Below are 26,044 nucleotides of genomic sequence, written 5' to 3' on the forward strand. Positions count from 1 at the left end.
CGAGACACTTTTGGGGAAGGTGGGGGAGAAAATTCGGGAGGAACAAAACTACCGTAAGGTGTAGAAGATTTATATTAAAAATAAAATTATGTATAATATAAAACAATAAGTGTACAAATCTCAGTATGTATAATTATAGTTTAAATACACATTGCATTTCATATCTCATAGACCAAGATAATCTTTTTTAGATGATTGCCTCATCGGTGTTAAGGGAACGTGGATAAGTTATCAATGTTTTCAATAAGCAATAGAAAATTATTAATTACATTCCAAGATAAGTACGCAAATATTGGAAATAGAATTTTTCCTCTTTTAATCACACCGTGAATCCGCATTTTGTGCACTTCTTCTTTCTCATGCAACAGCACAAAATTATACCACATGGGAAACAGACTATCGCCAACAACCAGCCCAAGCATGGGTACGTTCCAGTCCAACTGTTGTTACCGCATACTGGACATCCTGGCTTAGGCTGGACAACAACAACTCTTTCTGGAAATATGAAAAGTTATTGTAATTTCCAGTATTGGAAATCGTGCTTCTAGATTAGTAATATAGTCCAGTCAATCAAGCATTTTGGCTACAAATTTTTTCGGATGGAATGGATTGACGTGAAATTTGAACTGTAGCTAGGGAATAGCCCAAGAAATAAAAGTTATATAGTGCCGATGTGTGCTTTTACCCTAGGGGTGGATGCCACCCCTTCTGGAGGGTGGGAATTTTTTTATTAAAAATAACCTCACGATTGGATAGGGGGATGAATTCTAAGCAAAAAATGTTCTATAAAATTTTTTTGTATAGTCGATACTTTTTGAGTTATTTGCGCCTAAAAACGTTTGTTTTTAGCCCAAAAAATGCATGCTTTTGACCCATTTTTCGCGAATATCTCAAAAACTACAAGTTTTATCAAAAAAATGATCAGAAGCAAAAATGAAGGTAATTGAATAGCAATGAGATTGTTTTTTTTAATTTTTGTAGGTGGTATAGAACCCGAGTTGTGACTCCCAGAAGTTGAAGTCAATTTCGAAGATAAGATCGAAACGTTCAACATCCTGTGGCGGAAAAATTAAAGGTTGTTCGAGGAAAACTTATATAACACCTATTAAAGTTCTTCAAAAGACCTTTAATAGGTGTAAAACATTTTGTACAGTACATCCGTTTATAATGTATATAAAATTTTTTTATTTGATATTAATTTAATAAAAAAATATTAAGAATAAATTCAATAAAATTTAAAAAAAACTCATATAATTTTTACGACATAAGGGTTTTTTGGATGGCTAAAGGTGGTAATATATCATAGATCATTTGAAAACCAATAAAAGTTTATAATTCAACATATGCATACCATTAAAACATCTCAGGCTTTCAATAATATTTTTTTGTTTATTTTATTATAAGGGATGGTTTTTAAGGGTTGCAACTTTGTAACGAGTCGTAAGCTTTCTAACGAATAACAACAAAAGAAATGCAATACATTGTGAATGCACCAAAATAGTATTTTAAACTGTTAAAAACTTTGTTTCTATTTTTTTGGCCATGGAAGGGTAGTTTTTAAGGATTTTTAAGGGTTGAAAAGTAATTAAGTTTCATAAATTATATTAAAAAACATGAAAGGAACTTTACTCAACATATTTGAACATGAATTGAGTCTTCAAAATACGTAAATCCGTGATTTTCGCATTTTTTTCATAGAAGGGTAGTTTTCACCCCCAAATAGAAAAAAGCACACATCTAAACAATATAACTTTTGAAGCGGGGGGTCAGATGAGCTTGTACGCAAATTTTCAGGAAAATCCATGCTATCCGAAAAAAATGGGAGATTTTACCTTATATACCGAGAAGAGATTAGATATTAATTTCTTTTTAAATGTAGAGTAAATAAACAGATCAAAGACTATCTTATCAGATAGTTTAATCGCACATAGCTATGTACTTAATTTCTTAGTAATAACCTTGTAAACATCATATCTGCATTTATTGAAAAGCTTGAATGAATCAACTAACTAAAAAATTATTAAGAATTTCAAAATCAAAATACTAAGTATATAAAAATCTTTCCTTTTTTTTAATTTTTCAAGACGAAAATGAAATTTATTACACAAAACATTGTTCACCAAACTCAATTTAGACTGAATGCGCATTAATTATTACTATTAATTAGCGCATACAAATCTCAGTAACACATTGTTACAAACTAAATAGGTGCATAAACTGAGATTGAACTTAATGCAAAGAAACATTATTTATTCCAACAAGAAAGATGATATACAGAACTAGAACAGAGATAACATATTTATTAATAATTATTACGACTTCCTAAACAAAAATACAATATTAAAAAAAAAGGTATTAAAAAGGCATTGACTAGTCGCATAATAATTTTTAAGCCACTGATTTTTCAAAGATATGTTAAAAATAAAACAAAGACTTACCTGGCATTCTGTTTGCGATGTGTTAAACAAGTGTGAGCTTCATATGAACAAATAATCTCCTAAAGTTAAAACTAGATTAGATAAGATTATTATCTATATTAATTTGTAAATATTTAACAACACTATCAGGATACCTACTATGTAAAACCAATTCTATACTAAAATGAATAAAAATGTTGTATGCTACATCGTTTGTTAGACAATAATCCAATAAATTGGGAAAACCAAAGATACTTCTGTCATAAAAAAACCTTATTTATAATGAGACAGGAAACATTTGGTACATATTCTTAGATATTGATTATTACTCAGACAAATTCTAAAAACTTGAAAACTAGAACAATTTCATCTCAAAAGTTGAATGCACAAAACTGACGCATTAAAAAAATCACAATTGCTTCGATTCACAACATTTCATATATACAATGCGGTCCAATAAGTAATATAAAAACACAAAAGAATTTTAGGCTTCTCATTAAAAAATGGGAAGTGGTTGAAATATATGATACAAAAAGTTCTTTTCCTTTTCAAATTACTTAAATTTGCAGCCAAATCATAGCAAGATAAATTCGCTTCTTGTATACAAAGGTTTTAAGTAACTTTTTGTGCATTTTAATCTTCTTGCATTCATATAATATACCTATTAATTGTAGGTACTTACAGAACGTTAACAGATCGTTGGATATTCTTCTATAAAACTGTTACATGAATTTGTGACTCATTAAGGACAAATACTATTTTATAAATAGGCATGTAATTCCACGGATAAAGGTGCCTCAAGGTTGGTTGCTCGCAAGAAAAACAAATATGCGATATTTTTAGATAGTTCAAGCAACCCAAAATATAGCCATGTATATTGTTCTGACTATTTTTATGAACCTTCCGCTACATCGACATTCATAGCCCAGGAAATAGAGTTGGACTAGACTTTTTGGTTCGGCAAGCTGAATTTGTCACTATAGATGCTAAATATTATGTACAACAACATATTAGTTTCCCCCCATTTTTATAATGGGTGGAAGATTGTTTACAGGATGGTTAATTGTATAACTTTTACGTAAATTCACTTTTTTCGCTTATAACTCTTTTTCCGTTCATTTCCACGAGAAAACAGTAAAGTACTTTTTTTCATCTTTAAGAGACCTACAAAAGTTATAAACAGAAGAAGTTTATTTATGACTTTTGAATTAAACATTTATAAACTGCATTATTGTTACCACCAGAACGTTTTGGCATCGCATCCTCTCATTCCTTATCACTGTCCTAATAACTCATACGAAATCTGGAATCGGTAAGTTGAATAGTTTACAAGTTATGGCCTTATACACGAATTAACTAATTATTAGTCTGGACGATCCCGAGGATCTTCCACAATCGCACTGAATTTTTTCATGGTATCGTCAAGATTCGTTAAAAAAACAACGGAATTACCAAGAGCTATCCTTTCACCAAGTTTCATAAAAAAATATTTATTTTTGAAAGAGCTATTTGAACAAATGCGAATTTTAGCGGTTTTTTTGCAATAACTAATTAATTTATTTATCGATCAAAACCGGTTTGGGCTTATTCGATCCGTGTTAAAAATTCCTACAACTTTCGTTTGAAACATTTTTTTCTAAAATGTTTTTTTATAAAAAAAACTGTTTCTTGCGATCTTTGGACGCCATTTTGAAAATGAAGTCCAAAAATTCAGGTGGGGTATAGTAGTTCATTGAATTCTACGGATTTTTTCCTAATTTTTACATATTTTCAATTACTCAACTAGTTTTTAGTAAAAAATTAGGTATTTTCGACAATTTTATTGGAGAGAAGTCTGGATCACCAAATTCTCAAAGATTACTATATTATTTACACAAAGCATATTCTCAGAAAAAAAATTTAAAATCGCATACTTTCCAATTCCCAACTCGAAGAGAGCAAAACATGACCAACGAGTAGCCAGAAGCCGCCGAAAAATCGCTTGAGCAGCGAGAAATTTTCACTATACCTACTTTTCAATTATCTCAGCCTAATCCACCGAAATCGTTTCACAAGTAGCCGCTGAGGATCCGAAAAGCTTAAGCAGCACTGCTTGTCCAAAGCCCACGACACGACAAAAATCTGACCCATGTTTCAAGTCGAGCTGGCGAGACCCAACAAGGCAAAATCTGCGGAACCATCGATCCTTGTGTTCAAACGTCGGCCCCAATAACTTGTAGTTTATAAACCAGAACCATATAGTGCTTGCTTTGAGGGAAATCAACTAATTAGGAGGCTTTGCTAATTTATTCTGTATTATCTTAGCAATTTTTCTTAATAAATGTCAAGTTTAATAAAAATTATTTTGCTAACATGATTTTACTGCCCTTAGAACCATTATTTCACAAAGTTTGGAGAGACTAGCATCGAAATTTTCAAATTTATTATCTATGCCGTGAACAAATCAGTCATTGGGTTTAAATATGTCCTCGGATCCATGGTTTTCATTTAAATAGGATATGGAATAAAGTTCAAGTTGACAGAAACACTTAAATGGTACATAAATTTATTTCCGTCATAAGACATACAAAAAAGCGACTACCTACTACATTTGTGTTTAGCCACTCATCATCTTATAAAAGTAACAAACACTATTTAGAAACCTGCATATAAGTAAGGTTATAAAAATAATTGGAGACTCATTATTTTTAAATACTTTTACCTACATCTAGTTACCTATGTAGGTATGTTAAATGTTCTTGTAGATAGATAACAGTGTTGTTACATTTTTCAACAAATGAAATAACAGGAACTCTTTCATATATATATATTTTTTTACTCATGGTACTAATAGTATATGGAACTTAAAGAATATCTAATATTTATTTAATTGTGTTCAGAGTTAACACAATAATAATACTTATATATGGAACATTACAGCTTTTTTGTTGTTGAACAATGTACTGTAACAGAAAGTAAGGTTTGATAGGTAAAAAAAAACAAAATAATGGAACTTTCTGGTAAATTTTGGTGTTTGGAATACTAGGAAATAACCTTGTTAGCCAACGGTGAATCCACATTTGCTGCACTTCTTTTGGCGCATGCAAAGGCAGCAGATGAGCCCGCATGGAAAGCAGCAGATACAGCACAACCATGCGCAACAGGAGTATGATCCCGTCCAAGTCCTGTTGTGGCAAACTCGGCAGCCCCCAGGTGTACCACTGTTAACTACCACGTCTGGAATAAACAATAACGCGACTAAAGAGAAGCCAAACTGACAGTCACATTGAATTATTCGTAATATTTTATAAATTGTTCTAAAATTATTTGACAAAGCAAGCCTTCCAATTGGCTAAATCAAAATTTTAAACTATGGATTAAACGTATGTCACGTAAATAAATATACCGTACTGTAGGTGTAAATCTGGTATGATTTAGAATTGACCAAAAGATCTAAAAACTAGAATCTTAGAGCTTCAAAAATTTTTTAATTTCTGATACGACCATTTTTCACCTAAATACAGTCTGTCAAAAATCACGGAAAATTTTCGGAAATTCTTTTGACTAATGTTTGCATTAGTGTATTTTAAACAGACCAAATACCTACATGTTCAACGTGGTAAACCACAGACATCATCCCCTATTCCCTCCCATCATTTTACTAAGGTTAATCGCTGACGGAAGCTCGATTTTTTTAACAAAACACCCGGTATATTTCCATACTTGAATGTTAATATGTTTTCCCAGTTCAATGCGTGTTATGTACGTGTTATGATAATTGTTTATTAGAATTTCTTTATTCAATAGAGGTTTTTTCTATTTTAATTAAATTGCTCTTGCATGAGCTTAATTTCTGGAATTAGTTGGAATATTTAAAGAAATCGTTTAGCAAAATATTGCACAATTTTATATAACATGAACCGCTCCCGTAGCTTCCCATTGAACATAATGCCGGGAAATTGCCTCATATGGGACACTTTTAATTATCGAGGAATTTTCAATGATTGAATCCGTTGTTAAAATAAGTTATATGTAACAAAAACAGTTATAAAGTTTAAGTAATACTTACAAGTAGTTGTGGAAGATGCATATTGTGGTTGGGGTTGAGCCATAATTATTGGGGGTTGTAGTGGAGCTGCTGAAAAATATTACACTTTTTTTGATTGTATAAAAAAATATGGCTTGAAAGGAAATTTCAGTCTGCATACGACAGGGTAAAAAAATATAGGGTGTTATATTTAAGTTAACAAAGTTATAGCTGATTGAAGTTATCAAAAAGTAACAGCAAAAATGAAACACCTAGTATTAAATGTTTTAATTTGTTGGTATACCATAATTTAGCATTACCTATACCCTTTACAGATACGAAAAATCCGGCTTGATATCAAGCTCCTGAAAAGAGTTACTAGCATCTTCGCGGACCCTTGCATCTGTCAAATTTTTTCTGTAAAAATAAATTACTCAAAATCTATAACTCCTAGGTATAGGGAATATTTAATAAAGTGACCCTAAAATTTCACATAGAGTACGAAAATGCAATAATATATAGGGTATTTAAAATAACGAAGTTGCTGTATAGTTTACAAAGCTATTGGTACCTCCACTTATTTATAGGGTCAACAAAAGTCAAATATAAGAAACAACTGCTGATAAATGCGTGAGTATCTATTACAAGCAGTTTGATAAGTATGGATTATGTTGCGAAATGCACATTTTGCCGATTTAGATTCGTCAGCCTTTTCACTGCTAAACAGTCTGTATAAATATTTGTTATTACTGATCGAATCAGTGACCATAAAGTATATTTAAAAGTAAACAACAAAACTATGCAAAATTTATCAACGGCTCCATGAGAGTTGGTCGATGTTGAAGATGCTTGGTTATTTATTATGTCTGGCTGAGATTGCATAACAATATTAATTGCTGCTACTTACACAAGTCCAAATGATAATTTAGTACATTAAAAAAACCTTCAAAAATTAAAAAACATGTTAGGCATTTTTTTTGTGAAAGAAATGGAGAACATTTTCGATTTAATCTCACCTCAAAACCATAAACACAAAGTTTCATTATTATAGCTTTTATATAGCTTGTGATAAAAAAAATATATAATTTAGCTGTCTTATTGTGAGCACCCTGTATGAGTGAAATCAATGAAACTGCATAGATGTACCTTCGGTTAATAAAATTACGAAACTTTGTATTTACAGTTTTGAGGTGTGATCAAATCGGAAATGCTATCCATTTCTTTCTTAAAAAAATGCCTAATATGTTTTTAATTTTTGAGGATCTTTCCTTAATGATAGTAGGCCGTAGAAAAGATCACATGTCAAAAAATACAATATCAAAAAGTAGGCCTTTTTGAGTACTAACTGAAGACAACATAACAGCTCGTTGGCACTATTGCGAACAAAACTATTGTTTCTCAACATTTCATTTGTGATATGACTGCTATCTCAATAAACCCAACCCATAACTTATATCATTATATTATAAATATCCGTTTCCATGCAATGCTTTAAACTATTTAAAATTCAAGTCCGGCAATTGACAAAAATATGCATCGATGTTTCACTTCAAAAACGATCCTCCAAACCAAATAAAACGTTTAATTATTTACTTTCATTCGGTTATAATTAATGGTTCAATGATTTGGTCTTGTAGTAAAATGGAAGGCCCAACTTCATAATTACAAAATTTAAAAGAAGCAAATTGTTCCCCGTTACCGATTTTACAGTGTAATTAAAAGTGGAGGTACTTACAGGGCTGTCCGTGGGTTTGGTTCACGAAACCGCCATCATAAGGTGGTGGCACATCTTTTGCGTCCATTTCTGAAAGTCCGAGTTGAAGAAAATATTAGAACATTTGTCCAGGTTGATTTAATGATGGAGTAATAGTAAGATTTCGTGTTATTATTTAGAAAATTAGGGGAAAAATAACGCAGAATCGCAAAAAATACATTTTATATGAAAAAACCGCGGAGTGCTATTAAATTAAAGGGTGGAAATTGGAGATAGGGGTGAAAATGCACCCCTTTCAGTTTTTTAATTGTAGCTCGAAAACGAAGCAAAATTTCCGTATAGTTCATAGGAAAATTTATTTAGAGAATTGAATTTCCCATTGAAATGGCCTAGTTAAAAATTCTAAAGAAAAATTTACAAAAAATCGTTAATAAACAATTTGAAAAAAAGCAAAAAATTCGATTATTTTATTTTTTTACATTTTTGACTAATTTTTCCTGCCTCTAGTTTATTTTAGTAAAGATAGGTACAGGCATTTCTTCATAAAAAAGTAGGTAAAACTTCTTTCAAAATAAGAGGTTGTAAAGTATTTTTGGTTGAAAATTGACTGAATTGGCCAATTGGAAGTTTGAGCGGCTATATATCAGTGACCAAAAAAGAAACCTCGTATTCTTTGGTGAATCTTTCGTATAAAGTTTTTATTATCTAGGATCTAGGCTTCGTTAAAAAGATACAGGGTGTTAAACTTAAAAAAACGTTTTTTTTTTTTTTAATAATTTAAAAACGTACTAAGTGGAATAATTTGTATGTATATAAACATTGTCCCAAATCTGAGGTCTTTTCCTAAAATAAAGCTTTATATGAAAAACTCCCATTAAAATTCACCAAAGAATACTAGGTTTCTAGGTTTCATTTTTGGTCGCCGTTTGTGAATCACCCTGTATAACCAAATTACAGGATATTAACTACGCGTAAAATAAAGACGTTAACAGCTGTAACTACTAACTTAAAAAAATGTAATTCCCATGCATGTCGTTGTGCTGATTAACAATAAACAAACCAGCCATATCGCATATTTGCCGATATGCACTTTACGTGGGTTCAGCGAAAGCAGTGAACATATTCTCTGTCATCCAACTGGTGATATTTAAATGGGATGAAATATAAAATATGCAAAAAACTGAAAATAACTGACCATTATGATATCAAGGATGCTATAATCATACCATGTGAATCACTGGCCAGACTGCCAATTGTCCAGATAAAACAATAATTATTTACCACAATATAAGTATATAACTACAAGAATAAAAGTTTTTAAAATCAAATCACTGAAAATATTCAGAAAAATCTAAAAAGCCGAAGATAAAATATCTCATAATATACAGGACCAAATAACAAAGTCTACATTACTTGCAACATTAATTTTTAGCAAAACTTCGTTGATTAAAAATTGCTTTAGAGAATGATAGAAGAAATTCCATCTAAACTATAAAAATGATGAAACATAAGAATTCCTTTAATTTTTCCACGCAAAAACATCGGAAAATGTATCTTTCCCTCCTCAATAGACGATAAATTCATCGAAGAGTTACTTTCGTTTTAGTTACTGTGTAGCAAACTTATTTAACCAGAAAACGATCATTTTACGAATAAAATGGAGTCATTTTTTCTTTGAAATATACTTCGAAATCAAATGAACTCGAAGTTTACATAATATTCAGTGGCGTCGAAATTTTAATAAAGTTTCATAACGAGAAAAATCTAATCGCTGTTAAAAGTACAGTTATAATGTTTTATGATTTAATTGTTTACTTTTAGGTGTCTTATCAAAGCCACGACTTAATTCCTTTTTAAATAATGATCTTTTACCGCGTATAACAATGCAAGATACCCCAACCACTGTTATCGCCCATTACTATATTTCATTGCGAGAACATTTACATGCATATTTCTATTTTTGATTCGATAGTCTTGTGTAAAATATACAAGAGTTTTGTTGTAAAATAGTAACGTATAATAACAAGAAATTTACGAGAAAGGGCAACTTTATGGTTTGACATCACATCTGTTGAAGACATGTTTGTATTGGTTGTTGTGTTAAATTAACATGAGAATTCAGTAATTGTTATCAACTTTTGGGGTTCCGGCTTAGACCGACGCTGAGTGAGCAGCGTAAGCGATGATGTCATTTGGCCAGGGCCAGTGCTGAGCTTGCAGAATTGGGCGCGGGATATCAACATCGGGACGATATACCAGATACTCTTACTCGATCTGCCGAAGAAAGTAGATGCTAACGTTATAACTTAATTTTATTAAGAAATATTATTTATAATTAAATTTTGTAAAATAAAAGTTGTTTACATAATATTTAATATTTAATATTTAATAGGTACCATCAGTAGTGTAAATTGCAGTTAGGTAAAGGTAAACGCATTCACATTACATCGACCGAAAAATAGTTTCGAAAATGTTACTTTCTTCCTCGGTTTCAGGTAAAATTTATTTAACTGTACCGGTCGGATAATCGGCTTGTTAACATGTTTTTGTACACTTCTGGGAAAAATTAAGGGAACAAAAATATTCCACAATTTTTTAGATTTTTGAGTCTGCATCAAAAATTTTTTCATAGATTGAATTTTCTTGTCCGTGGACAGTTAAAACAAAAATAAAGAATTGTATAATAAGTATATCTATTTTATACAAGTATCTATAAAAATGTTTGTACTGGTAAAGTTCAATTAACTTTAATTATTACTTAACAATGTATTTGCATATGGACATAGAAACATTTTTGGGAAACAGGAAAACAATTTTAAACAAATATTTATTGATTATACCTTCTTATCTGATATTTACCAAACGGTATCGTATTTATTAAATGCCTATTTATAGATATTATATACTGGAAGTGAACAAATAACTAAGGATGAATAAAAACAGCAAGTCCAATTAATTAATAATTTGATAACAGGTAAAACAAAAAACATTGATTATCAAGTAAGCCTTTTCTTACCAACTGTTCCACTCGCCTTTAAAATATTTTTTTTTCAAACCAAAACAACCTTCTGGCAACTGAAAGAAAACACAATGAAAATAAAACGATAAAAAAGTTTAGTTTGAGAACTATTATTGTCGACTGCTTGACTTCACTCCAACTATGAGAGAAAAGAATGAAGGGGAATCGCTTTGGCTCCTCTTCCCTTTTCGGTTTTTTCGCAATTTAGAGAAAGATAGCTATATGCAACGCTAGGGGCGCGTTCAGATGATACATTGAGCGTAGTCGAAGGATATCTGTGTCTCTTTCTAATGTTTGCGCTAGAAGAAGATTAAATTGAATTCGGTAATGTCAGATATTTTATATGATCGCGCTCCACACAGTTCACAAAATCCCCCATTGGAGGAACAGTGCGTTTTTGAATAGTATAAAATCCCTAGATAAAGTACCCACCATTTTAGAACAAAATCTCTATTCTATTGCCAACTTTGAAATATGATATTAATATACAATCTATATAAACATAGGTATATTTTTATAGGGTGTAAAAATATACTTTTAGTACGTGGATAGGTATTTGGTTAAAAGATAAATTCTTTCTTTAATGTTATTCAAACTTTTATTATTTTGTTTAAGCCCTCATTTTTTTACATCTTTTAGTTCAAAAAAATGTAAATAATAGGCATATGAGTAAATAAATATTTAGTTACTCATATGATAATAGATGGTCGGAATACTTAAAACCTAACCTGAAACACAATGACTCAAAGTGACTATTTATCAAACCGCCATTTTGGCGTTGTTGCTGTTACTATAATAATTAAACTATATATATTAAAATACCTAGATATTGACAAAGTATCATAGCAGTCCGTTTCTGTTTCGAGGCAGAATCCCTATTACCAACATTGAAATATAATTTTAAATTTTCTATACAGATTTACGTGACCTATTAATTTTCACATATTTTGGACAATTTATTACGCATATATCATCAAATATTAGAAAAATTAAATCCTAATATATATTTTTTACACAAAAAGTACAAATTGATAATCTACTTCTAATAGAAGTCAATGGATAACTGTCAGTTAGATAGGCAACACAACATACATCTTGTCAAAAAGTTGATTTGCGAACTTCTTCGGTTGGTAAAGAATCGTATTACATACGGATATTTACTGTCACCAAATGTTATATTACTTGATAGTTCAAGATATCTACTCTTTTACAGCATTCTTTGAATGCTTCCGAATTTTTTTATACTGTGAAAGTTCAACGGAACAAACCTATTCTAGTCTAGTGTCTAGTGGAATTTTGGAACGTAACGTACATTCCTTCAACCACTTTAATTTTATAGCTGTCAAAAATTGTCAAAATACTAGTGAACTACAGATGACATGTCTAGTTGACAGATTGCTGGTGCCTAAGTTGTAAACATTTTAAAAAGTAATAAAATTAAAGATAAGTGTGTGTACACGTGTAAAAATATTCGTCGAGAAAGTTAAAGACCTCCATAAAGTGTTGTATACAGAAATCGCAGTAAAATAGCAAATGTCAGCTAGATTGCGTTCAATATTCAGTTTTTCTACACGTCACAAACGACGATGATCCCTTCGGTATGGTTGAAGGGTTTAAAGAATTAACTAATTTTACGTTTTATTAACAATGCAATCCAACAATAAAACTAAAGAAATGTTCATACTGAGGGCTTTGGAGAAAATTTTAAATGACAAGGAAATTAAAAGATCCCACCATTCACAGCTTAAAAGAGCATGTGAAGCAGCTCTTGGTAAGAAAATATTTCCTTAAATTTAAATTAACATATTGATCTTATAACGTTATTTTTGTACGGTATTGTTGTCCTGTTGATTATTGAGGATTATTGCACCATAAGTGGTTATTAAATTATTCGTTTAAGCGAACAGTACCATCTGTGTGATTAAATATTTACCTTACATTAGCATTTAAGTGATAAACTCGTGCTGTATTTAGGGCATTTTTTAATATTTTTTGTGATTTGGTTGACTAATAATAATATAGCAGAATTGCAAGTAGATCTTTATAATTTATACTAAAAATTAATTTATGTTCAGTTCCATATATATAACCTTTTTCATTACCAATAGTAGAGCAAATAGTTAATCGATAGCGACTTACATTTTTTATAATTTTTATCAGATTTATGTTGGGGATATAACTCATTTTAAGTAAAATATGTAATTTATAATGCATTTGTTGGGGATGTAGGATAAGGAAGTTTCTAGGCGTAATATATTTTTATTTTACAAATAAATAGATCTATTTGAACCAAATTTAAACCACACTTTCTAATTCTGAAGAAAAAGTGTCTTTTACTTAGCGGTATGTCGAGATGAATTAAATTTAACACAAGTTTGAATTCTTTTTGTGTTATGACAGGAAACAAGGATTTATTTCGTCTATTGGAACAATTATACCAGTCTGTTTTCAGTAATACATTATGTGAATTGTAAACAGTAATGCATTATTTTAAATTAAATTGTGCTGGTGCTAAGTAATAATCATCAAAGTGTAAATATGTAGTTACCGACCAAGTAATATTTTTGAAGTATGTACATGGTGATAATTGTAGTTAAATAATTTTTTGTATAAAAAATGTAGGTACCCATACCAAATTTCAGTCTTTACGTAAATATAAATATTAGAAAGGGTGTTGGCAATTGATAAATTAATAAATAGGGATATGTCCTAATCTATAAATAATTTTGTCATAATATTGAAATAATTTCTTTGTCTCTATTGCGAACTCAACGAAAACAAAGGTGGTTCCTTTATTAGTTTCATTATACAATTTTTGTTTATTTATTTGTCACCTTATATAAATTTATGTTTGTTATTTAGTTTTGTTCTTAATATGCCATAAAAAGATGAAAAGAAATTTATAATGATGCAAGGTATTAATAACGTATTAACCATATCTTATCAATAACCTGTAGCAGTAGTTCTGCAGGTTTACTTATACATTTCGTGTCGTTTGCTACAATATGATCAAATCGTTGTTTGGGCGACTGAAGGTTTTTAAAAAGGGTAAAAATTAATTTAATTTTTAATAATGATTTTCATTAATGAAAAAATTTGCTAATGTTTTGAATATTGCTGTTTACTAGGTAATTATTAATATATTTGCTACTAAAAATAGAAGAGTGATTATAATAAATGAGTTAACATTTTATAATGACTTATGTTAATTAAAATGGTTCTCCATTTTAATATTTTTCAATTCTATTATTAATAGATATCTCAGCAAATTCTAATATCAAGAAGGTTATATATATTTTAAATGAGAATTATAATTCTAGAACAAATAAAAAAGGAAACCGCCGAAACCTCAAAAGAGGATGAGAAGATATCGGATGCACTCCCGTTACCAAAAAGTGGGGAGGCCAACGTCCTTACCACTGAAAAATATTTCCTACCTTTCGAACTGGCATGCCAAAGCAAATCTTCTCGAATCGTAGTGACTGCTTTGGATTGCCTGCAAAAATTAATAGCTTACGGCCATCTGACTGCCAACATCCCCGACTCTACCACACCTGGGAAGCTGCTTATCGACAGAATTGTTGAAACCATTTGCGCATGTTTTACTGGACCTCAAACTGACGAAGGTATTACTTCGATTATGAAAAATAATACAGTGCTTTTAAGTTGAAAGTAGAACTTAAAAAAAGTAGTGGCATTTTTCAAGTGACATTTTCTTGAAAATTCAGACGTAACTAACATTTGTAATTTAAATGAACTCAAATCTATGAATTGACAGAATGAAGTCACAAAGAAAAGTAGTCAAAATGCAATCGTGCCGCTATGGCAGCATTTTGCTGACACTCTCCGTACATCAGTTAATTCATACTGTAAATATGAACTATTTTAAATACTTAATTTATTGTTTAAAACCTAAATTGTCACTACTTGGGTAAAAAGGGCTTAAATTTCGGCTTAATAAGAGCTCTGTATGAGTTATAAACAACTTTTTCATACATTTGTTGTGCGCTTTTAGGAGTTCAGCTGCAAATTATAAAAGCGTTATTGACCGTCGTTACCAGCCAACATGTCGAAGTACACGAAGGTACCGTCCTTATGGCGGTGCGGACTTGCTACAATATATTCCTGGCGAGTAAAAACCTCATCAATCAGACGACGGCCCGAGCCACCCTGACCCAGATGCTGAACGTGATATTCACCAGGATGGAGAACCAAGCGCTGGAGGCGGAGGTGCAAGCGGAAATCCAGTCGAATCAGTCGATGAACGACTCGAAGTTATCGAACGGGACTGATTATAAATCGAAGTCCGAGAATGAGATTAAGACCGAGAGCGAGTTGGCTGGGGAGGGCGTTGTTCCGGAAATTATCGAGCTTTTGTTGGACAGCGTGATGGCGGAAGTGGAGAGCAAGCTGGCCGAGGCCCAAACGAATAATTCGGTCGAGAACGAGACTCAAAGTGTTTCGTCGTCGATTACGAGGTTAGTAACACGAAATATTTACAGCTGGATTTATAAAAAAAACAATTTATGGGAATTTATGGGGAATATGTTTTAATTTGTGAAGTATACCTCCAAAAAGTGTTATTGTAAACCTCATTCTGCAACTTTTTATTGAGAATGATTGATTGAAATTAAAAAATGGCGGACATTATACCACCACCAAACCCGTTGTACCCCAACAAATGATTTTAGATCAGTTTAAAGTATCGATATGGGCGTTTTCGAGGTCACTGAATCTTATTTTAACTTTGAAATTTTTAGATTCAAAATGGCGGATCCAATATGGCGGACATTACCCCCACTTAACTCATTTTACCGCAATAAATGATTTAAGAGCAGTTTAAAGTATCGATATGGGGGTTTTAGGGGCCGCTGAATCTTATTTTAACCTCGAAATTTCTAAATTCAAAATGGTGGATCCAATATGGCGGACATTACCCCTACTTAACTACCTCACCAACTGTGTAAAGGTATTATCGCTTTCCCCCTTTTTTAGGTTTTGAATTACTTGTCTGAGGTTCAAAATATCGAAAACGAGTTATTTGGGGGGTAATGTCCGCCATATTGGATCCGTCATTTTAAATTTTAGATTCTTGATGTTAAAATAAGATTCAAAGACCTCGAAAACCCCACATCGCTACATTAAACTGATTTTAAATCATTTGTCGCTGTCAAATGGGTTAAGTGGGGATAATGTCCGCCATTTTGAAATCTTAAGGTTAGAATAAGATTCAGTGACTCCGAAAACTCCCATATTGATACTTTAAACTGATTTTAAATCATTTGTTGTGATAAAATAGATTTGGTGGTGGTATAATGTCCGCCATTTTGGATCCACCATTTTGAATTCTGAATTTTGAGGTTAAAATAAGATTCAGTGGTCCCGAAAACCCCCAAATTGGTACTTTAAACTGACCTAAAATCATTTGTTGTGGTATAATGGGTTTAGAGGTGGTATAATGTCCGCCATTTTGGATCCGCCATTTTCTAATTTGGAATTCCTTCAGCATTCTCAATAAAAAATGGCAGAATGAGTTTTATATGCTTTTTGGAGGTCTTGTTGTTCGACTAATATTGTGTTTAGGCAATCGGAATTTAATGGTGAGACTTCAGGATCAAAAATATTTATCGCGCGACACCGGGACTGGGCCTTAGAATTTTCAAAAACAAATCTAATACTCCGTTTCAGGGTACCGTCTCAGGAGAGCATGGACACCCAGAGCGAAAACGACTCCGCCGTAACGGCGAAATTCACCCACATATTACAGAAGGACGCTTTCCTCGTCTTCAGGGCTTTGTGTAAGCTCTCCATGAAGCCGTTACCCGACGGAACTCCCGATCCTAAATCGCACGAGTTAAGATCCAAAATCCTTTCCCTTCAGCTACTCCTATCCATCCTGCAAAACGCCGGGCCGGTCTTCAGGTCGAACGAAATGTTCATCACGGCTATCAAGCAGTACTTATGCGTGGCGCTTTCCAAGAACGGAGTCAGCTCCATCCCCAAAGTGTTCGAGTTATCTCTGGCGATATTCCTGGCGCTTCTGTCGAATTTCAAGCTTCACTTGAAGATGCAGATCGAGGTGTTCTTCAAGGAGATATTTCTGAACATCCTGGAAACCTCGAATTCCTCCTTCGAACACAAGTGGATGGTCATCCAGGCCCTGACGCGTATCTGCGGGGACGCGCAGAGCGTCGTCGACATCTATGTGAATTACGACTGTGATCTGGCGGCGGCTAACCTCTTCGAACGTCTAGTCAACGATTTGTTCAAGGTGGCTCAGAGCAGGCACGGCATAGAACTAGGCGCCTCGCCCAACCAGGAGAGAGCCATGAAGCTGAGGGGCCTGGAGTGCCTCGTTTCGATACTGAAGTGCATGGTCGAGTGGAGCAAGGATTTGTACGTAAACCCGAATTCTCAGTCTACCGTGGGGGAACAGCAACACAGGGAAAACGACGACGCTTCGCTGAAGTCCCACGGGGGGTCCTCGAACAGCCTGCATTCTAGCGAGAGCGGCGGGAATAAGGAGATACTGGACTCGCCGGAGCAGCTCGAGGTTCTCAAGCAGCAGAAAGAGGTTAGATGTTTTTTTTTAACTTTGAAATTCCGTCGATTGTCAGGTGGAAAATAATAATTCTTCTAGCTCTACACCGATGTGTGGACATGGGTCCATCTTACTCAGTTTCAAGGAACTAACACAAATGTTTTGTTTCACCATAGCACAAATGTTGTCTTGCTATACACGCAAGCCATTTTTGACACTAACTACTAAAAAACTATTGTAAACACTAACACAACGACGATTGTAAAATCGGATTTCAGTACTTGGAGTCGCCAAAGCCACGTGGTTCTCCACGTGTATTGCGACTGATGCTAGAAATGCTTAAAAATAAGACAACTTTAATAATTTTTTGCTCGGAAACTAAGGATTTTACAAAAAACTTTTTACGATATTGACTCCATTTCTCATGTCGCATCTATTCCCAAATTTTTTTGGATAAATTGTGTATAATGACCATTTAAGTCTATCAGGAGTTGGAATTATCAGTATTTTTGCCATACATTTTTTTAATGTATACAGAATGATGAATATATCTGGGGAAATGCATTTTTCTTGAAAACGACTGAAAAATAATTAAGTTCTGGGAACAGCGTTATATTTTCACTGGCTGTCGCTCAAATGTGGGATAAAAAATGTTTGTTTTAAACAGTGCTCATTTTTTCGGCTCGTTTATCTTAAAAGTTTCTATTTTTATCTATTTTTTAATCAAAAATAAAAAAACCATGCAATTTTTGTTTTCTACGATATGTCATATGACACTTTTATTTGTTTGTTTTCATCAAATTGTCGAGTTTCCCATTTTTACAAAGAGTACTTTGAAAACAAAACATTGAATTATTACTTTAAAAGAAATTTTGACAGTTCAGTTATATTTTCATTGACAGTGTTAAAGATCAGATAATTAAAAATGCAATTTTCACACAAAGCAAATCTGAAAATTCTTCAAATAAATTTATCAAATTTGAAGCATATCTCACTCTTCTTCATGTGAAATTTGTCATATAATGCGCTTTATTTATTTGTTTTCGTCAAATAACCGAGTTTCCCATTTTTACAAAGAGTGCTTTGAAAACAAAACATTGAACTATTACTTTAGAAGAAATTTTGACAGTTCAATTAAATTTTCATCAACGATTTCGAAGTTCAGATATTTAAAAATGGAATTTTCACACGATACAAATTGAAAATTCTTCAAATTAATGAATCAGTTTTGAAGACCTCACTCATCTTCATGCGAAAGTAGCATTTTTAAGTTGTTTACTCTTTGACATTGTTCAATGTTTTGTTTTCAGGGCATTCTTTGTAAAAGTCATTTGAGAATAAACCAAAAAAAAAATGCACTGAATTAAAACCTTAATATAACTGCGTTCATATGAAAAAAAGCGTCCTAACGATGTCTGTATTTAAACAGTCCTTCCATTCACGATTAAAGAAAAAAATTACGAATATCGACATGTACAGTTTTTTGTCAATAACTTCAAAACGAAAGGAAAGATAGGTAAAATTTGTCTTTGACAAGCTATTCGTCATCGAGCTCCACAAATTTGCTCTAATTTGACCAAAGCGGTATCTTTTAAGTCAACCGAGATTCTATTAGTCTGGCTCTAATCTGGTAGAGCTTTGGTGGTTTTTTCCCATAAAAATACCCATTTTTCCTTGCTCCTCAATTGTTTTAGAGATACACTGAACAATTGAACGATTAGCAGTGGTATGGACGTGCCTCAAGGCTCTTCCTTGTGGCCACTGTTCATTAATGTACTTCTTAATGACTTTTGCATATGTTTATCCCTTTGCAAATTTTTATTGTTGACACGACTCGTCATAAATTCTGCTTTTATTATTAATGTTTGTAAATCGCGATTTAGGTTTGGGAGACGGGCATAGACACGTTCAACCGGAAGCCCCGCAAAGGGATAACTTACCTTCAGGAGCAGGGTCTTCTGGGGGCTACACACGAAGAAGTCGCCAAATTTCTACACAATGAAGACAGACTGGACAAAACGTTCATTGGCGAATTTTTAGGCGACAACGATGAATTTTGCAAGCAGGTTATGTACACCTACGTCGATCAAATGGATTTCACCAGCATGGACTTTGTCGCCGCCTTGAGACACTTCCTGGACGGATTCAGGTTGCCCGGGGAAGCGCAGAAGATCGATAGGTACGATTTTTTCCTATTTAATTGTTCATTGTTAATATTTTTTATGTTCCAGGCTCATGGAGAAGTTTGCCAGTAGATACTGCGAGTGCAATCCGAACAATGGGCTGTTCGCTAGCGCCGACACGGCTTACATATTAGGTTTCTCCATCATCATGCTGACGACGGACCTGCATTCCCCCCAAGTAAAAAACAAGATGACCAAGGAGCAGTACATCAAGCTGAACAGCGGTAACACGGACAGCAAAGACGTGCCCGTCGAGTACCTGTCCCAAATCTACGACGAGATAGCCGGCCACGAAATCAAAATGAAGAACACGGTGTGCAAGCCGGGCAAGCAGCAGGTGAACAACGAGAAGCGGAGGAAGATCCTGTTCAACATGGAGATGGAAGCGATATCCACCGCGGCGAAGAACCTGATGGAGTCCGTGTCCCACGTCCAGGCGCCGTTTACCTTAGCGAAACACCTCGAGCACGTGAGACCCATGTTCAAGATGGCTTGGACGTCGTTCCTGGCGGCGTTCAGCGTGGGCCTGCAGGACTGCGACGATCCCGAGGTGGCGGCCTTGTGTTTGGACGGCATCCGGTGCGCCATAAGGGTAGCGTGCATCTTCCACATGACCTTGGAGAGAGACGCTTACGTCCAAGCGTTGGCGAGGTTCACTTTGCTGACCGCCAATTCCCCGATCATGGACATGAAGGCTAAAAATATCGACACCATCAAGACTTTAATAATGGTGGCGCACACCGACGGCAATTACTTGGGGACCAGTTGGTTGGACATTTTAAAGTGCATATCGCAGTTGGAGCTGGCTCAGTTGATCGGTACCGGCGTGAGACCGGAATTTTTATCCGGACCCGGACACAAGCCCCCCGATCCCAGCTCGAAGGAGCACATCGGACAGACCAGTTCCCAGAGCGTCGTGGTGGCCGTGGACAGGATTTTTACTGGATCGATCCGATTAGACGGCGACGCCATAGTGGACTTCGTCAAGGCGTTGTGTAAGGTCTCGTTGGAGGAACTGGCGTACCCCGGCCACCCCAGGATGTTCTCCCTGCAAAAAATCGTGGAGATCTCTTACTACAACATGGGCCGGATCAGGCTGCAGTGGTCCAGGATATGGCAGGTGCTCGGGGAGCACTTCAACACCGTCGGCTGCAACCCCAACGAGGACATCTGCTTCTTCGCGGTGGACAGCCTGCGGCAGCTGTCCATGAAGTTCATCGAGAAAGGGGAATTCTCGAATTTCAGGTTCCAGAAGGATTTCCTCCGCCCGTTCGAGTACATCATGAAGAACAACGTGTCCCCGACGATCCGCGACATGGTGGTACGTTGCGTCGCCCAAATGGTCAATTCCCAGGCCAAAAACATACGGTCCGGGTGGAAGAATATATTCTCCGTGTTCCACTTGGCGGCGGGCGATCAAGAGGAAGCCATCGTCGAGCTAGCGTTCCAAACGACCGGAAAAATCATCACCGAGTTGTACGAGAAACAGTTCCCGTCGATGATCGACTCGTTCCAAGATGCCGTCAAGTGTCTGTCGGAGTTCGCGTGCAACGCCCGCTTTCCCGACACCAGCATGGAGGCGATACGACTAGCCAGGGCGTGCGCTTGTAGCGTGAGCGGCGCCCCGCACCTGTTCGCCGAGCACGGCGGTATGGAAAGCGACATGGCTGTCCCGGAAGAGGATAGGGTGTGGGTTCGCGGCTGGTTCTCCCTGCTCTTCTCCTTGTCCTGCGTGGTGAACAGGTGCAAGCTGGACGTGCGGACGCGCGCGTTGACCGTGCTCTTCGAGATAATAAAGACGTACGGCGACACGTTCAGCGCCCACTGGTGGAAGGACTTGTTCAAGGTGCTCTTCAGGATCTTCGACAACATGAAGCTTCCGGAGAAGCAACCCGAGAAGGCGGAGTGGATGACGACGACGTGCAACCACGCCTTGTACGCCATCGTGGACGTTTTCACGCAGTACTTCGACGTTTTGGGGCCGCTCCTGCTGGAGGAGTTGTATTCCCAGCTGCACTGGTGCGTCCAGCAGGATAACGAGCAACTCGCCAGGTCCGGGACCAACTGCCTGGAGAATCTGGTGAATTCCAACGGTCACAAGTTCAACGAGGCGACGTGGGACAAGACGTGTCAGTGCATGTTGGACATATTCAACTCTACCGTACCGTCGGCGCTGCTTACCTGGAAGCCGGAATCGATGAAAACCACGGCCATTATCGAGCAGAACGGCGACGCCGGCGTCAGCAGGGGCATCCTTAAGAGATCGAACTACCAGGAAAATGGCGTCAACAATTCCGACGTGAACCTGTTTAACAGCCTCACGATTAAAAGTGCCGTGCAGCTGGAGCTTATTCAGACCATTGACAATATAGTGTTCTATCCCGCGACTTCCAGGAAGGAGGACGCCGAGACTCTGGCCCTTGCCGCCGCCGACATGACCGGGAGCGGGTCTCTCACCGAGTGCCAGAGGGAGGAACAGGGCATGTACCGTTTGTTGAGTTCGCCGCATCTCCTGCAGCTGACCGAGTGCCTTCTCCAATCTCATAGGTGAGTTTTAATGAAATAGATATTTTTTAATTTTTTTTTCATAATTTTCATACCCTGTCACTGCACGAGCTAATTGAACCTCGAGCTACGTCATGTATTGTTGTCAAATCTCATTTTTCTCAGTTTTAAGAGGGCTCAGTAGCAAATAGCCAACAGCAACAATACATTTTTATAGATTTTATTACACGGTTTTTCTAAATATGAATCAATGCACAAATAACGGACTTTCCTCCATTCTATCACAGATTTTCTATAAAATGAAGTTAGTTTGAAACTCAAATTATTTTTTGTTGTAGAGAAATTTGTAATTTGCATCGTAAATTACAAATTTCTTTACACCTAAACGTTATTTGAGTTTCAAACTAACTCCATTTTATAAATAATCTGCGTTAAAATGGGGGAAAGTCTGTTATTTGTGCATTGATTCATATTTAGACAAAACGGTGTAATAAAATCTATAAAAATGTATTGCTGGTTGCCTATTTGCTACAGAGCCCTCTTAATACATGCTTTGTCATAACGTCATACAGAAATTTTACAATGAAGACGCACAAACACAGCATACCGTCACTAAACACTGGAATAAATAAGTTTTTACACCTCACGAGACGCTTTGCTAAATATCGCTGTAAATTTTACATAAAATTACACTTATCCTGCATATACAAATTCTATTTCGGTCCAGGAAAAATGAATACGTCACGCAGCAAGTCACGAAGTTACGTATCGAATTACAAACATACAAAGTAAATGCAATAAAACGGTTCGGTGACTTATACAGCCATACTTGTTTTAAAGAATTAAATTTGACCTCAATTTTTTTGCCTTCCTCGCGTCCTGTTGTATCCTATTAGGTAGATTATTATTATATGGCTTACCTAAACTAGATGAATGTCGGAGGTCATTGACATTAAGATTCACAGACTAAACACGGTGCTTTAACAAAAATTGTAACAAATACTTTTTATTAAAAACTTGAAATGATTTAAAAAATCAGCTAATTACAAAGGACACACATCGAAAGGAAAGTATCGATACTTGATATCGGATCGGTATCGAAATCAATTTTTGATACCTACTTGGATTGAAACAAAAAGTATCGATACCCTCTTAAGTATCGAAGTATCTTTTGAGTCCCACTAGTAAAACTAAAAAAGGTCGCCATCACTAAACACGGTGTAAATTCGATTGGTTTTGAGTGAATTCGCATTCGATTTATTTTAGATTTTACTGTTGTACTTTTTTTTTAACCAAAATCCGTTACACTTTGCAGAATAAAGTACAACTTTTTGAAAGAAAAGTGGAAATACACACTCCACTCACATTTGTTACTGTGTTTAGGTAATTTTGTGATAACCGTTGCCAGTAATGTAACTCTGGTTGTCCAACATCCGGCTAAAGAATTGTTGACAGTCTGTGGCATAAACTGTATGCATTTCTATCGCTACTAATTATCTTATTTGTGTAATTGTGAAAACTTGCAATCGTTCGTTCCTCAGATTCGCGAAAGCGTTCAACCTCAACCACGAACAGAGGAATCTGCTCTGGAAAGCTGGTTATAAGGGTTCCGTTAAGCCGAACCTGCTAAAACAAGAGACGCAGAGTCTCGCCTGTTCCTTGAGGATCCTGTTCAAGATGTACTGCGACGAAGGAAGGCAAAAGCACTGGCCCGTCATCGAAAACAAACTGCTCGCCGTGTCCCAGGAGGCGTTAGAATACTTTTTACAGTTGCAAAGCGAGGGGCACAGAGAGGCTTGGACGTCTCTGCTGCTTTTGGTGATGACTAGACTGCTGAAGATGCCCGACAACAGAGTGAGTAGTTTTTTTTTGTTCTCGCCTTAGAGAAAAAGTGACTAATCGTTTCTTTCAGTTCGCTGTCCACGTTTCGAGGTACTACCCTCTGCTCTGCGAGATCGTATGCTTTGATCTCAAGGCGGAGCTCAGGTCGATCCTAAGGAGAGTCTTCCTGAGAATAGGCCCCGTTTTCCATATCACCCCGACATAGTCCAAAGCGAAATTCAAACATTTTTTTAGTTGTTTAACCGCTGGCAAATAAATTTGACAACTCGTAATCTCCGCTAAGGGATTGTTTCAAGTACAAAAAGATCTGTCGTTAAATTTTCCTTTCACGCGTAATTTAGGACGACGTTATTTTGCTGAATTGGATCGGGACAACTCTTTGACTTTACGGAGACTGTCGCTTGTGTGCTAATATTTCCAGACAAAAAAATTCTGGGAAATTTAGAGGGCTCTGTAGCAAATAGGCGACCGGCGATGCGTTTTTATAGATTTTATTACACTGTTCGTCTAAATGTGGATCAATGCACGAATAACAGACTTTCCACCATTCTAACGCAGGTTTTCTATAAGATGGAGTTGGTTTGGGACTCGGATTACTTTTTGTTGTCAAGAAATTTGTAATTCGCACTGTAAATTACAAATTTCTTTACACCAAAACGTTATTTGAGTTTCAAACCGAGTCCATTTTACAGAAAACCTGCGTTAGAATGGTGGAAAGTCCGTTATTTGTGCATTATTTCGTATTTAGACGAACAGTGTGTAATAAAATCTATAAAAATGTATCGCTGGCTGGCTATTTGCCGTAGAGCCCTCCTAAGTATTTTAGATTATGTCCTTGTTTATATATTTATAGTTAGAGGTGTAAATACTAGGTGGCGACACTCCATCTCTCTTATAGTTGTCCTATAAAGGTGGTAGTGGTTTTTTGGGAGTGCCGCCATCTGGTGTTCTTGTCTCTAAGCTACTAGATGGGGACACTCGGGAAGTTCCCGTCATTCTTGTGCTATAAACGAAGGTGGATTTTTTGGGAGTGTCGCCACCTCTAAGGTTGGATGATCTAGCCGTATAAATATATCGACAAACGTTTTATGCATGACGGTTTGAAGTATTGGCGTGCGATTAAGGACGAGCATCCTGTATATTCGCAGCCGCTACGCCACGGTAAAAACTTTATTAGGAGTCGTAGGTGATAACAAATATCTAATCATTTGTTTATAGTTAAATATTTATAGTGTACATAAAAAAAATCTTAGAACCATTCCCGTACTAAGTGATACATATTACAGTTAAGAGATACATATAAATAAATCTAAAATTTGTTACGTGCCTTCACTAGCAGTTGTTGTATTTTTAAATTATTGAATGTCAAATTGTGACTAATTTAATCTCTCGAGGATTGAGTTTTACACGCAGCCCTGCGTTTGTCGTCGGTTCGTACGTCTTATTGGTCGCCTTTCTTTGTGAATTGTAAATACAAGGTATTCGACGAGTAGTAAATTTATTTTTAGCATTTTATTATCAATAAAAGCTTTAATAAAACCACCAGACAGTCGTTTGATTTCGTTTAATGCAAGGCCACAATGAAAAGACACTCGTTCGGCACCTCCAATAAATCATTTGTATAAATATACAAAAAAATCACATTTCAATCGGGATCGACTAAAATTAATCCCTAATTCTACTATCACGGAACAATAATATTACAATCGGAAAATACAGATTGCCCCAGAAGTACACGCCGTAAACTTCGCCTTTTCAAAACGTTTCATAAACTGCTTGTTCGACTTAAATAAAAATACCTCGAAAGGGCTCTCTAG

At 35.3% G+C, this 26,044-nt stretch overlaps 3 protein-coding genes across 7 annotated transcripts; 1 reads left to right on the forward strand and 2 right to left on the reverse strand.

Moving 5' to 3' along the window:
* Nucleotides 1–56: 56 nt before the first annotated feature.
* On the reverse strand, nucleotides 57–3,177 carry LOC108907628 (brain protein I3-like). Of its 2 annotated transcripts, XM_018711377.1 has the most exons (3): nucleotides 3,100–3,177; nucleotides 2,439–2,497; nucleotides 57–495 (listed from the first exon to the last, which is right to left on the reverse strand). In XM_018711377.1, exons 2-3 carry the CDS (start codon nucleotides 2,443–2,445, stop codon nucleotides 320–322), a joined length of 183 nt encoding a protein of 60 aa, XP_018566893.1. In that variant the 5' UTR covers nucleotides 2,446–2,497; nucleotides 3,100–3,177; the 3' UTR covers nucleotides 57–319. The 2 variants fall into 2 exon arrangements, with proteins under 2 accessions (XP_018566893.1, XP_018566894.1); XM_018711378.1 differs by lacking the exon at nucleotides 3,100–3,177 and having other exon boundaries at nucleotides 2,439–2,509.
* A 1,768-nt stretch (nucleotides 3,178–4,945) lies between these two features.
* On the reverse strand, nucleotides 4,946–11,324 carry LOC108907621 (brain protein I3-like). 4 transcript variants are annotated; one of them, XM_018711369.1, is made up of 4 exons: nucleotides 11,170–11,324; nucleotides 8,159–8,227; nucleotides 6,466–6,531; nucleotides 4,946–5,633 (listed from the first exon to the last, which is right to left on the reverse strand). In XM_018711369.1, the coding sequence occupies exons 2-4, from the start codon at nucleotides 8,223–8,225 to the stop codon at nucleotides 5,455–5,457; spliced, it is 312 nt and encodes a 103-aa protein (XP_018566885.1). In that variant the 5' UTR covers nucleotides 8,226–8,227; nucleotides 11,170–11,324; the 3' UTR covers nucleotides 4,946–5,454. The 4 variants fall into 4 exon arrangements, with proteins under 4 accessions (XP_018566885.1, XP_018566884.1, XP_018566883.1 ...); XM_018711368.2 differs by having other exon boundaries at nucleotides 11,154–11,323; XM_018711367.1 differs by having other exon boundaries at nucleotides 6,466–6,534; nucleotides 11,170–11,321.
* A 1,206-nt stretch (nucleotides 11,325–12,530) lies between these two features.
* On the forward strand, nucleotides 12,531–25,772 carry LOC108907655 (brefeldin A-inhibited guanine nucleotide-exchange protein 1). The gene is made up of 8 exons (XM_018711422.1): nucleotides 12,531–12,927; nucleotides 14,477–14,782; nucleotides 15,172–15,634; nucleotides 16,845–17,730; nucleotides 19,581–19,876; nucleotides 19,929–22,427; nucleotides 23,927–24,239; nucleotides 24,298–25,772. Exons 1-8 carry the CDS (start codon nucleotides 12,804–12,806, stop codon nucleotides 24,430–24,432), a joined length of 5,022 nt encoding a protein of 1,673 aa, XP_018566938.1. The 5' UTR covers nucleotides 12,531–12,803; the 3' UTR covers nucleotides 24,433–25,772.
* The last annotated feature ends 272 nt before the right edge of the window (nucleotides 25,773–26,044 follow it).

Source organism: Anoplophora glabripennis, unplaced genomic scaffold (assembly GCF_000390285.2).
Source record: "Anoplophora glabripennis isolate ALB-LARVAE unplaced genomic scaffold, Agla_2.0 scaffold51, whole genome shotgun sequence".
Taxonomy (NCBI): domain Eukaryota; kingdom Metazoa; phylum Arthropoda; class Insecta; order Coleoptera; family Cerambycidae; genus Anoplophora; species Anoplophora glabripennis.

Bases quoted from the DNA above. Each gene is read 5' to 3' on its own strand.
- LOC108907621 (XM_018711367.1), bottom strand. From the start codon at position 8,225: ATGGACGCAAAAGATGTGCCACCACCTTATGATGGCGGTTTCGTGAAC. The intron at 6,535-8,158 runs GTAAGTACCTCC...AATATTTTTCAG, and splicing joins CCAAACCCACGGACAGCCCT to CAGCTCCACTACAACCCCCA. The intron at 5,634-6,465 runs GTAAGTATTACT...TGTTTATTCCAG, and splicing joins TGCATCTTCCACAACTACTT to ACGTGGTAGTTAACAGTGGT.
- LOC108907655 (XM_018711422.1), top strand. From the start codon at position 12,804: ATGCAATCCAACAATAAAACTAAAGAAATGTTCATACTGAGGGCTTTG. The intron at 15,635-16,844 runs GTTAGTAACACG...ACTCCGTTTCAG, and splicing joins GTTTCGTCGTCGATTACGAG to GGTACCGTCTCAGGAGAGCA. The intron at 19,877-19,928 runs GTACGATTTTTT...TTTATGTTCCAG, and splicing joins GAAGCGCAGAAGATCGATAG to GCTCATGGAGAAGTTTGCCA.